This window comes from Aedes aegypti, chromosome 3, assembly GCF_002204515.2.
Source record: "Aedes aegypti strain LVP_AGWG chromosome 3, AaegL5.0 Primary Assembly, whole genome shotgun sequence".
In the NCBI taxonomy this organism is placed as follows: Eukaryota; Metazoa; Arthropoda; class Insecta; order Diptera; family Culicidae; genus Aedes; species Aedes aegypti.
The window spans coordinates 291,739,720-291,752,288 of NC_035109.1; the positions used below are offsets into that span (position 1 = coordinate 291,739,720).

At 38.2% G+C, this 12,569-nt stretch overlaps 1 protein-coding gene across 1 annotated transcript in view; it reads left to right on the forward strand.

The window, feature by feature from the left end:
* LOC5573621 (DNA-directed RNA polymerase III subunit RPC1) overlaps positions 1–12,569 on the forward strand; it is a 37,472-nt gene that overhangs the window by 21,941 nt on the left and 2,962 nt on the right. The window contains exons 6-7 of the mRNA XM_021855053.1: positions 473–908; positions 967–1,494. Coding sequence (XP_021710745.1) covers positions 473–908; positions 967–1,494 — 964 coding nt within the window. The remainder of the gene's footprint in view (positions 1–472; positions 909–966; positions 1,495–12,569) is intronic.

Here is a 12,569-nt window from a genome sequence, read left to right on the forward strand (position 1 = left end):
ATATAAGTCGTATATTTCCCCCTTGTCCATGGATCGCATCACCGACCAGAGGTGACTCCCAGATCTTTTCCTCCCTCACTAATAAACACCCTTCCCGTGGTGATTGTGGAGATGCAGAGGTATTCTCGGTCTCTAGAAGCAACAATCATTACACCCTAACATTCCTTCTCCATCCCAACTGACTGTAAGGACTTGGCCGGCGCCGTTATTGATCAATAATATTAGATCTGCTAAAATTGCACTTCGAGAGTAAGCGGAAACTCCCATCCCTTATTCATTTGGATCGTAGTGCAATTCTTACCAGTTCCGATCAATCACGGAGTAGCAACCATTGACATGTACAGTCAGTCTATGCTATGCTATGCTATGCTAAAATATGTGTTTTATCCCATAGTCCCAGTACATTACAACCATTGGTACCGGTACCCTATCCTCAGAATTTCTAATCCATCTCTAAAATAAACCCTTGCAGCGAAAATCCCAGCGGCCCGCGGTTTCGTACAAAACAGCTTCTACTCGGGCCTTACGCCGACCGAATTCTTCTTCCACACCATGGCCGGTCGTGAAGGTCTGGTCGACACGGCCGTCAAAACCGCTGAAACTGGTTACCTGCAGCGTCGGTTGGTCAAGTGTCTGGAAGATCTGGTAGTCCAGTACGACGGTACCGTCCGGAACGCAATCGGTGAGGTCGTCGAGTTCACCTACGGTGCCGACGGACTGGATCCCGTCTACATGGAAATCAAGAACAAACCGGTGGACATCGATCGACAGTTTATGCACGTTCGCAGCGTGTATCCATGTCGGAACGAAGCTCCGTTGAATGGCAACGAAATAGTGCCGGTGGCCGAAGAGATCCTCAAGAAGTCCGATTTCGATGGCAGTCGAGCGGATTTCCGGAAGGAGTGTCTGTAAGTGCAAGCCTTATCTTCAACAAAATCCTCTTTCCAACACTCATTTTAATTTCAGCGAATTCCTCTCCAAGTTCGGCCAACGGCTGGACCAGATCCAGAAGCGCTACCGCCACTGTTCAAAGGTGTCGCTTGAAGTGGAGCGTACCACACGTGGTCAGTTGGAAGCGTTCCTCACCCAGGTGCGGAACAAGTACAACAAAGCCATCACCGAGCCGGGAACGGCCGTCGGAGCGCTGGCCGCTCAGAGTATCGGTGAACCCGGTACGCAGATGACGCTCAAGACGTTCCATTTTGCCGGTGTCGCATCGATGAACATCACCCAGGGTGTGCCGCGTATTGTGGAAATTATCAACGCCACCAAAGCGATTTCCACCCCGATCATAACGGCGGAGATCGAAGACAACACCAGTATGGAGTTCGCTCGGAAGGTGAAGGCTCGCATCGAGAAGACCACGCTAGGGGAGATATCGTCATATATTGAGGAGGCGTACAAATCCGATGACTGTTTCTTGCTGATCAAGCTTGATTTGGACCGAATTCGGGTGCTCGGGCTGGAGGTCAACGCGGAGACCATTCGATACTCGTAAGTAACTTACAATTAGATTTACGTTAATTTCACGGAAACGCCTGAAATGGTAGATAACCAATTCGTAAATGCTGCTCCCTCAAGAGGCCCCGATAGCCGTAGCGGTAAACGCGCAGCTATTCAGCATGACCAAGCTGAGGGTCGTGGGTTCGAATCCCACCGGTCGAAGATCTTTTCGGGTTGGAAATTTTCTCGACTTCCCAGGGCATAGAGTATCTTCGTACCTGCCACACGATGTACACATGCAAAAATGGTCATTGGCATAGTAAGCTCTCTCAGTTAATAAGCTGAGAAGCAGGCTCTGACCCAGTGGGGATGTAACGCCAGAAAGAAGAAAAAGAAGAATTGCTACTCCCTGATAGAACAATAGAAATATTAGTAGTAGAACGCTAATGGCGCTGTTCTCACAAAACTGAATTAGTTTATTACTACCTTTAACAGTATCTTTTTATTGTTTTTTCGATGCCATGTTGTAGTGGATGATTTTAAAATTTATTTGACACTTTGAGGACCGGTACTCAAGCTGTCAACGCGTAGCAAACTAGATGCAAGGCTAGTAGCGAGTCACTTTTTAGTGACTTGGTCACTTTTTTAAGCCAGTCACTTTAAAGTCTCTTTTTTGAAGCCATTTCAACTAATGTCACTTTTTTCGTCAAAAAGTCACTTTTTTCAATTATTTTCAGCTAAATTTTCAAGAGAAAATTACGAATCGGCCTTCTTTCAGTTTCTTTAATTTAACTTCAAAGAAATGTGGGGAGTCGGATCCTCTTATTGGCACTTTTGATTCACTTCGGCAGGAGGTTTTTAGAAATCCACGGAGTTTATATTTGACAAAAATATGCGCGATATTGAAGTATTTTTAATTACATAGGGTGCAGAGCTGCTTGGGCACTTCCATGAATCACTTTGGCATGGGGGGTTTTTCTCGACCGAATCATCTGAAACTTTGCAATGAGAAGTGCTTCAATGCGACGCATATTGTGGCCAAATAGTAGCTCAGTAGCTTTTTAAAAACCCCACTGCCGAAGAGAATCAAAAGTGCCCAGAATAGGACCCGGCTCCCTAGTTTATGACAGTTCGACCGACTAGAACCCCCAATACCAAGTGAATCATGAAGGATCCTAGTAATTTCGATTAGAATATTAGAAGCTGTGCTAATTAGTACTAATAACTACGGGCCCAGATAGCCGTAGCGGTAAACGCGCAGCTATTCAGCATGACCATGCTGAGGGTCGTGGGTTCGAATCCCGCTGGTCGAGGATCTTTTCGTAAAAGAAATTTTCTCGATTCCCAGGGCATAGAGTATCTTCGTACCTGCCACACGATATACACATGCAAAAATGGTCAATCGGCAAAGAAAGCTCTCAGTTAATAACTGTGGAAGTGTTCATAAGAACACTAATCTGAGAAGTAGGCTTTGTCCCAGTTGGGACGTAACGCCCCAAAGAAGAAGAACTATTTTAAAAGCATAACTATGATAAACGGCCTATAGGCCTATATTAAGCATATTGTCTTTATGCTAAATTTCCATTCGGCCAAACGTACCTCCTGTTTAACTTGCTAATGGAAAATTTCAATTTCAATCAGGCTTGATTCAACTATTTGTTCTCCCTTAGTCGGCATTCGAAGGACGCGTCTGTGATACATTGATCTTGAGAATCATATTCGATCTTCTACCTTCATTTTTAATTTTAAATATTGATTGATGACCAAATATTACATTTTTGTAATCTAGTTACACAAAATAAAGCCAATAGAAAGTATCCTGCTGTGAATATTACATTTGATCCAACTTAATATAATACGCTAATTGTTTTTTTTCTAGAATAAATGTTAAATTCTTATCGACTTGAAGTAATGAAAATTTTTTGAGATATATACAGTTTACAGTGAATTCAATTTTAGCGGTTCCCGGGTAGAGGAGAATAGCAAAAGAATAACAAAATTTACTATTAAAATAGAATGTTTGAATAGCAAAACTTGTTCGTTGTTTGTCTGAAAAAAGAGATAAAATAACAAAAATAATAACTGAGTTTGTACGGCATAAAAAATAAATTATAAGATATTTTGCTATTGTAATAACAAAATAATAGCAAAAATATAGGCAACGGTAAATAACAAAATATATTATTATTTGGATATTGATAACAAAATAATAACTAAATAAGCTATTCACGAGTAGATCAAAATAACGGTAATTTTAGTTCTTTAACTTTAATATCGAAATTTAGCATGAATAAAATATAAACTTTTAGCTTTCCTGCTAACAAACCTTTTGCTTTTTGAATCTTTCATAAATATCATAGAAATAGTAAAATGAGCTATTATGGCAAAATTTGATATTGGTTTGTTCTCATGAATTATTTGACTATTTTTTTCAAATATCAAAATAATGACATATTTTACTATGATGGCGATGTTTGTTTTTCTTTAGATATTTAACGTTTTTTAGTATTTTTGTACAAATAACATGTTTTACCATGATAGTATATTTTGTTATTGGTTAGCTATTACATTAATTTTAAGTATAACATATCAATGACAAATTTTGCTATGATAGTATGTTTTTCTATTGATGAGATATTTTATGTCATATATTAATAACATAATAATGGTTAAACTAGATATGATTGCAAAATTTGTTCTTGTTTTACCATTATTTTGTTATTCACCTCTACTCGGGTTATTAAGATGCCATTTTTTGGGAGTTTGAATGGAAATGTGAAATGAAAAAAAAAATGAATTCACAAATATGCCAAATTCTGATCTTCTTCAAAGAATCTTTCTAAAATTTTGAAAAGGTTGAAAATTTGCTAAAAAAATGATTATTTGCGTAAATGCTAACTTTTCTGTTTATTGGCATTATCATGAAATTTTGGAAGTACAATAAAAAATTCCAAATTTGGTACTCAACTAGACATACTACCTGCATTAGATCATATTGGATATTTCCTTCTTCATTGTAAAACTAAATTATATTTAACAAAATTTCATATTAAAATTTAAAACCTAAATTTAATAATATTTAAAATTAAATTAAACAAAAATCGTGTATTAGAACTGAAATAAAACTACCCGGGTAGAGGTGAATAACAAAATAATGGTAAAATAAGAACAAATTTTGCTATCATATCTAGTTTAACCATTATTATGTTATTAATATATGACATTAAATATCTCATCAATAGCAAAACATACTATCATAGCAAAATTTGTTATTGATATGTTATACTTGAAATTCATGCAATAACTAATCAATAACAAAATATACTATCGTGGTAAAATTTGTTATTTGTACAAAAATACTAAAAAACATTAAATATCTAAAGAATAACAAAAATCGCCATCATAGTAAAATATGTCATTATTTTGATATTTGAAAACTTTATTTAAATAATTTATGAGAACAAACCAATATCAAATTTTGCCATAATAGCTCGTTTTACTGTTTATATGATATTCATTAAAGATTCAAAAAGCAAAAGTTTTTTAGCAAAAGAGCTAAAAGTTTATTTTTTAATCATGCTAAATTTAGATATTAAAGTCAAATAACTAAAAGTATCGTTATTTTGATCTACTCGTGAATAGCTTATTTAGTTATTATTTTGTTATCAATATCAAAATAATAACATATTTTGTTATTTACGGTTGCTTACATTTTTGCTATTATTTTGTTATTACAATGGCAAAATATGCTATTATTTAGTTATTATGCCATACAAACTTAGTTATTATTTTTGTTATTTTATCTCTTATTTCAAACAAACGAAGAACAAATTTTGCTATTCAAACATTCTATTTTAATGGTAAATTTTGTTATTCTTTTGCTATTCTCCTCTACCCGGGTAATTACGTTTTGGTTTCCAAGCCACTTTTAGTCACTTTTTCAAGAATCGGAAGTCACTAAGTGACTAATTATTTCTAAAATCTGGTCACTTAAATAACTTTTTTCGGTACCATTTTTCGCTACCAGCCCTGTAGATGTTGGTAACACGAACAGTAGCGACATTAGCATTCTTAGGTTAATGCTTCTACTGATCGAACAGAGCAATCAGACTTTTGGGACTTTTATGCATTTATGGGCAGTGCAGTCTTCTTCAGTGTCTGTTACTCGCATCCACTCAGAAACTTAGAGTGGATTCGAGTAACAAAGTGCAAGTGCAAGTCGAAATACGCGTATCTGTCAAAACATAAGCAATCAGGGAGGAATTAAAAGATACAATACTCAAATCTACTTTATTGATTCTCTCTACTATCATAGGACCATTTTAACTTCATTTCAAAAATTGGAAAGCGAAATAATATGTATCCCAAATTATATAGGCCCATCAGTCTTTCTTCAATTTTGTTGAAGACTATGGAAAAAGTGTTTTATGATTTTATCAATTCAACATACATGCAGAACTGTCCAGTTAATTTCGCTTGTAAAACTGAACTTTGCACATTCGTGGACATTGAATGAGTTTTGACAACGATTTTTATTCTTAATATTATCAATTGGATTGCTAATATGCTTACAAATATAGAAATTACTTCAGAGCTGGGAAGCTCTTCTACAGAGGCGCGTCCACATTCAAAACCATGGGTAGGACAAAATCTCTATGTCAACGGAAATCCAGAGCAATTTTAAAATTTTTGGAATCCTATACAGCAAATTGAAAGTGAATGTTTCACGCTGATCATTAACACAAGATTGAGAAAGCTCCAAGATCATCGGATAGATCAAGTTCACTACTGATTTAAGATTTGAACAATATTTACAGTTAACTCTCCTTACTCGATATTCCGTATCTCGATATCAAGTTAGAGAACCCACGGTAGACACAACAAGGTAGACTATTTCCACGTGTAAACAACGGTTTTCAATCAAAACACGTGTCGTCATTCCTATCGTCAAGCATGAGGCTTACAGGATAGTAAAAGAGAGCAAGCCTTGCTTTCTTTTGCACTCGTTCGAGTTTGTGATAGGAATGACGTCACTGCCAAATGTCATTTTTCAGAGTATAGAGCTTAGTGACATTTGAATACACGTAGACTAGCATACGCTCGTCATACACAGTTTGTTTTTGTTTTCCTCAAAGAAACTTGCACACCCTTTCCAGACTCATTAAAATGCATATGGAAATATTACCCAATTTGAAAAATTTATACTTGGATTCTGGGTGTTTTTCGAGAAAGAGTGCATATTGTTTTCCTCTAAGGTTCACAACTACTTCTACACTAGGGCACCCATACCATTGGGCGTGATAACCACTATAGTACCTTGCTTCTTTTTACCGTGAGAGAACCATTATACAGTCGCCTCTCCACATCTCGAATCGAAGGGACCATCGAGATAGGGAGAGATCGAGACAAGGAACACATTTTTGAAGAATACTAGATTGAAAAACACTCCGTTTCCAAGAAAGTAAAACAAAAACAGACGTCATTTTGCGCTCCTAATTTGTTTTGAGTCCCAAAACTTTGGTCTAGTAACCTTCGTTATTGGTCATATCGACATACGGAGAGAAAATTGAGAACAAACAAACACCAGAAACACATCGAGATATGGAGATATCGAGATAAGGAGGATATCGAGATATGGAGAGAGATAATGTATGCAGACTGAAGGGACTTATGAAATCATCGACATAGGGAGAGATATCGAGATGTAGAACATCGAGATGTGGAGAGTCGACTGTAGTAAAAGTTGGTTTTCATGGCTAACTCGATGGTCCCTTGGATCCTGTTGGTAAGTTGCTTGGTGTTCTTGGCCTTCCAATTATCCTTGTATACCATGGACCTCAAAAGACCGAAGAAATCCTCGATAGGACGGCACTGTGGCAAATTGGTCGGATTCCGGTCTTTTGGGACATACGGTATATTTTGGTTCTCCTCTTTTGCGTAGTGCGATGATGCCTTGTCCGGCCAAAACACGTATTTGCCATCCGAGTGATGTTGTTTAAGAAATGGGATGAGTTTTTTCTGCAAACACTCTCTTTGGTACACCTCCTGGTTGTTGGCCAAACCGCTTGGTTTGAACCACGGCTTCGAAATTCCCTTATCGGATATTACGATGTATAACATAACCTTCGATTCAAATTTGTGCTTGAACTTATACATTACTTTTGGAGGAGTAGTAGATTTGTCCTTAGTGTAGAATCGGTCGTTTCCCGGTATCTGGGACTTCGAAAGAGGAAAGTAGCTTTCGTCGTCCAGAACGAAAGATTTTCCGCCGTAATTCCGAGTCATCCAGCGGCATTGGGATTTCACGGTTTGAATCTGCTCATCTGTGTACTCTGGGGATCTGGTTTTCTTTCTACACACTATTCCTTCTTTCTTTAGCGTCTTGCAGACGAGTGACTTCGAACAATGGAACTTTCGGGCTTCTTCCCGTTGACTTACCGAATCCTTGTTGTTGAACATGTTGCGCAGCGAGTGGAGCGTCTTCTCATTCATTATTTTCGCTGGACGGCCGCAACCTTTCTTCCGGGTTACTCTCATGCATGCCAGGATACGGTATACGGTGGATACCGGAACATTTTCACGACAAAAATGGTCCACTGTGTATTTTTTTCCACGATCTTCGTTCGCTTGAAAGAATTGTACAACGCGTGCGCAGTTCTTCCTGTTTCGACGGCGTGCTGAACACGACTGAACATGTTAGAGTGAAATTCGTGATCAAACGTCAACATCCCACCGTAAAATCGCTAGTGTTTGGAGGTGATTTTAACCTCCAAATTGCCAAATAACCTCCAAAACATCACCTCCAAGTTAGTTCTAATAACCTCCGTTATATGAAATATGGTGGCGCGTCGATCGTCGCAAGTTTATCGTTAAACAGTCAATACAGTGTATGAAAATTTTCTGGAGAGTGCAACGATTCATTCATCTAAAGTGACATTTCTATGCGGCCGTTTTTGTTCTGATAGAAAAGTATTGAAATTATTTTCATTTTTTAGTGGACACCCGTTAATAACTTCTTACATCATTATGACCAATTTAAGTACGATTTTCATGTGTTTTCGTGGAAAATAATTAAAATGACGCTTGAGACAGTTTTGCGATTATGCGTATATCATATGTCATTTATGCTTATTACAGCTCTTTTGACCAAGAACAACTTTAATTTCTATGCCAAGGTATTCAAATGGTTTGATCTTGCAGTTTGTCCCGTATATCCATACGTTCAACGCAATGTGCGTCGGTATAACAACACATATCCATAAATACTTTACACAAAATAAAAAAAAAATATTCTGGACCCCCCGACCGTTTTTTTTTTATTTTGGTCGCAAATGAAAGAGTCTAATTGTTTTTAGTTTGAAATTTCAGACTTACCTATTTTTTGTAGGGGGAGATCCCCCAGTGCCGGACAGCACCCAATACCGGACAAAGTCGAAACATTGAGAAATCATGGTCCAATCAAGATGGTGTATTAGTAGAAAAGAAAGCTATTATGTAGACTAATGTTTGCGTAGAATAACACATCCTTGAAATATGCATGCCTTTTAAAAAAAAGTAGAAAAGTTTGAAAATCTTTAAAAAATTGACGTATGCTCTTAATTTTGAGCCTATTTAGTAATTATTTTGAATATGAAAAAATACTTTGGATCCCGCAAGCATGATCGAACATAATCCTTATTTGATAGTATGAATGTATTTTGTACCATAATTGAACTAAATATTGACAAATTACAATTTTGGTTAAGCACCTCCTGTCCCTCAGTTTCGGACAGCTTGATTTGTTACATGATATCATTGTAATTGCACCAGTGTCTCAAAATACTTTCATTTTTCATGGGTTTCGTCGATCATGGTATCAAACATGCAATAAAATTAACAAGAATTTTATTGTTTTATGGCTATAGCGGTCATGCGACTCAAAGCTAAAGGGAGTCTATAGAAGCAAATGATGGAAACGAATAGATGCATAGGCGTCGCAAGGGAGCGACAAGATTGGAAATTTATAATTAGGTGGTGAAAATTGAGCAAGCCATTTTAAAGTCAGTAAGCATCGAAGCGTCCTGTATTTTGCCTAGCTTCTCTACTGGAAAAGGGTTGGCTCAAAGCTTTGAGCTTTGCTACCAACACAGGCAAAATACAGGAGGCTTCAATGTGCTCATATACTGACGGCAATCAACCGAACGGTTCTATCGATCGATGACTGATATTGGGAATTAACACGCAGTCAGAGATGGTTTGTCTCTATCATGTGTGCTCTTCCCGCCAGTCACCACATGATCTTGTTAGAACTGCATTTCTTATTAGCCAAATTTTTCATACATAGGAGAAGGTATCGACCGTGATTGTTTTATTTTATTGTTTTATGGCTATAGCGGTCATGCGACTCAAAGCTAAAGGGAGTCTATAGAAGCAAATGATGGAAACGAATAGATGCATAGGCGTCGCAAGGGAGCGACAAGATTGGAAATTTATAATTAGGTGGTGAAAATTGAGCAAGCCATTTTAAAGTCAGTAAGCATCGAAGCGTCCTGTATTTTGCCTAGCTTCTCTACTGGAAAAGGGTTGGCTCAAAGCTTTGAGCTTTGCTACCAACACAGGCAAAATACAGGAGGCTTCAATGTGCTCATATACTGACGGCAATCAACCGAACGGTTCTATCGATCGATGACTGATATTGGGAATTAACACGCAGTCAGAGATGGTTTGTCTCTATCATGTGTGCTCTTCCCGCCAGTCACCACATGATCTTGTTAGAACTGCATTTCTTATTAGCCAAATTTTTCATACATAGGAGAAGGTATCGACCGTGATTGTTTTATTTTATTGTTTTATGGCTATAGCGGTCATGCGACTCAAAGCTAAAGGGAGTCTATAGAAGCAAATGATGGAAACGAATAGATGCATAGGCGTCGCAAGGGAGCGACAAGATTGGAAATTTATAATTAGGTGGTGAAAATTGAGCAAGCCATTTTAAAGTCAGTAAGCATCGAAGCGTCCTGTATTTTGCCTAGCTTCTCTACTGGAAAAGGGTTGGCTCAAAGCTTTGAGCTTTGCTACCAACACAGGCAAAATACAGGAGGCTTCAATGTGCTCATATACTGACGGCAATCAACCGAACGGTTCTATCGATCGATGACTGATATTGGGAATTAACACGCAGTCAGAGATGGTTTGTCTCTATCATGTGTGCTCTTCCCGCCAGTCACCACATGATCTTGTTAGAACTGCATTTCTTATTAGCCAAATTTTTCATACATAGGAGAAGGTATCGACCGTGATTGTTTTATTTTATTGTTTTATGGCTATAGCGGTCATGCGACTCAAAGCTAAAGGGAGTCTATAGAAGCAAATGATGGAAACGAATAGATGCATAGGCGTCGCAAGGGAGCGACAAGATTGGAAATTTATAATTAGGTGGTGAAAATTGAGCAAGCCATTTTAAAGTCAGTAAGCATCGAAGCGTCCTGTATTTTGCCTAGCTTCTCTACTGGAAAAGGGTTGGCTCAAAGCTTTGAGCTTTGCTACCAACACAGGCAAAATACAGGAGGCTTCAATGTGCTCATATACTGACGGCAATCAACCGAACGGTTCTATCGATCGATGACTGATATTGGGAATTAACACGCAGTCAGAGATGGTTTGTCTCTATCATGTGTGCTCTTCCCGCCAGTCACCACATGATCTTGTTAGAACTGCATTTCTTATTAGCCAAATTTTTCATACATAGGAGAAGGTATCGACCGTGATTGTTTTATTTTATTGTTTTATGGCTATAGCGGTCATGCGACTCAAAGCTAAAGGGAGTCTATAGAAGCAAATGATGGAAACGAATAGATGCATAGGCGTCGCAAGGGAGCGACAAGATTGGAAATTTATAATTAGGTGGTGAAAATTGAGCAAGCCATTTTAAAGTCAGTAAGCATCGAAGCGTCCTGTATTTTGCCTAGCTTCTCTACTGGAAAAGGGTTGGCTCAAAGCTTTGAGCTTTGCTACCAACACAGGCAAAATACAGGAGGCTTCAATGGAGGCTTCTATTCGTTTCCATCATTTGCTTCTATAGACTCCCTTTAGCTTTGAGTCGCATGACCGCTATAGCCATAAAACAATAAAATAAAACAATCACGGTCGATACCTTCTCCTATGTATGAAAAATTTGGCTAATAAGAAATGCAGTTCTAACAAGATCATGTGGTGACTGGCGGGAAGAGCACACATGATAGAGACAAACCATCTCTGACTGCGTGTTAATTCCCAATATCAGTCATCGATCGATAGAACCGTTCGGTTGATTGCCGTCAGTATATGAGCACATTGAAGCCTCCTGTATTTTGCCTGTGTTGGTAGCAAAGCTCAAAGCTTTGAGCCAACCCTTTTCCAGTAGAGAAGCTAGGCAAAATACAGGACGCTTCGATGCTTACTGACTTTAAAATGGCTTGCTCAATTTTCACCACCTAATTATAAATTTCCAATCTTGTCGCTCCCTTGCGACGCCTATGCATCTATTCGTTTCCATCATTTGCTTCTATAGACTCCCTTTAGCTTTGAGTCGCATGACCGCTATAGCCATAAAACAATAAAATAAAACAATCACGGTCGATACCTTCTCCTATGTATGAAAAATTTGGCTAATAAGAAATGCAGTTCTAACAAGATCATGTGGTGACTGGCGGGAAGAGCACACATGATAGAGACAAACCATCTCTGACTGCGTGTTAATTCCCAATATCAGTCATCGATCGATAGAACCGTTCGGTTGATTGCCGTCAGTATATGAGCACATTGAAGCCTCCTGTATTTTGCCTGTGTTGGTAGCAAAGCTCAAAGCTTTGAGCCAACCCTTTTCCAGTAGAGAAGCTAGGCAAAATACAGGACGCTTCGATGCTTACTGACTTTAAAATGGCTTGCTCAATTTTCACCACCTAATTATAAATTTCCAATCTTGTCGCTCCCTTGCGACGCCTATGCATCTATTCGTTTCCATCATTTGCTTCTATAGACTCCCTTTAGCTTTGAGTCGCATGACCGCTATAGCCATAAAACAATAAAATAAAACAATCACGGTCGATACCTTCTCCTATGGATTAACAAGAATGAACATTCAGAACAACATCGTAAAATGTGCTACT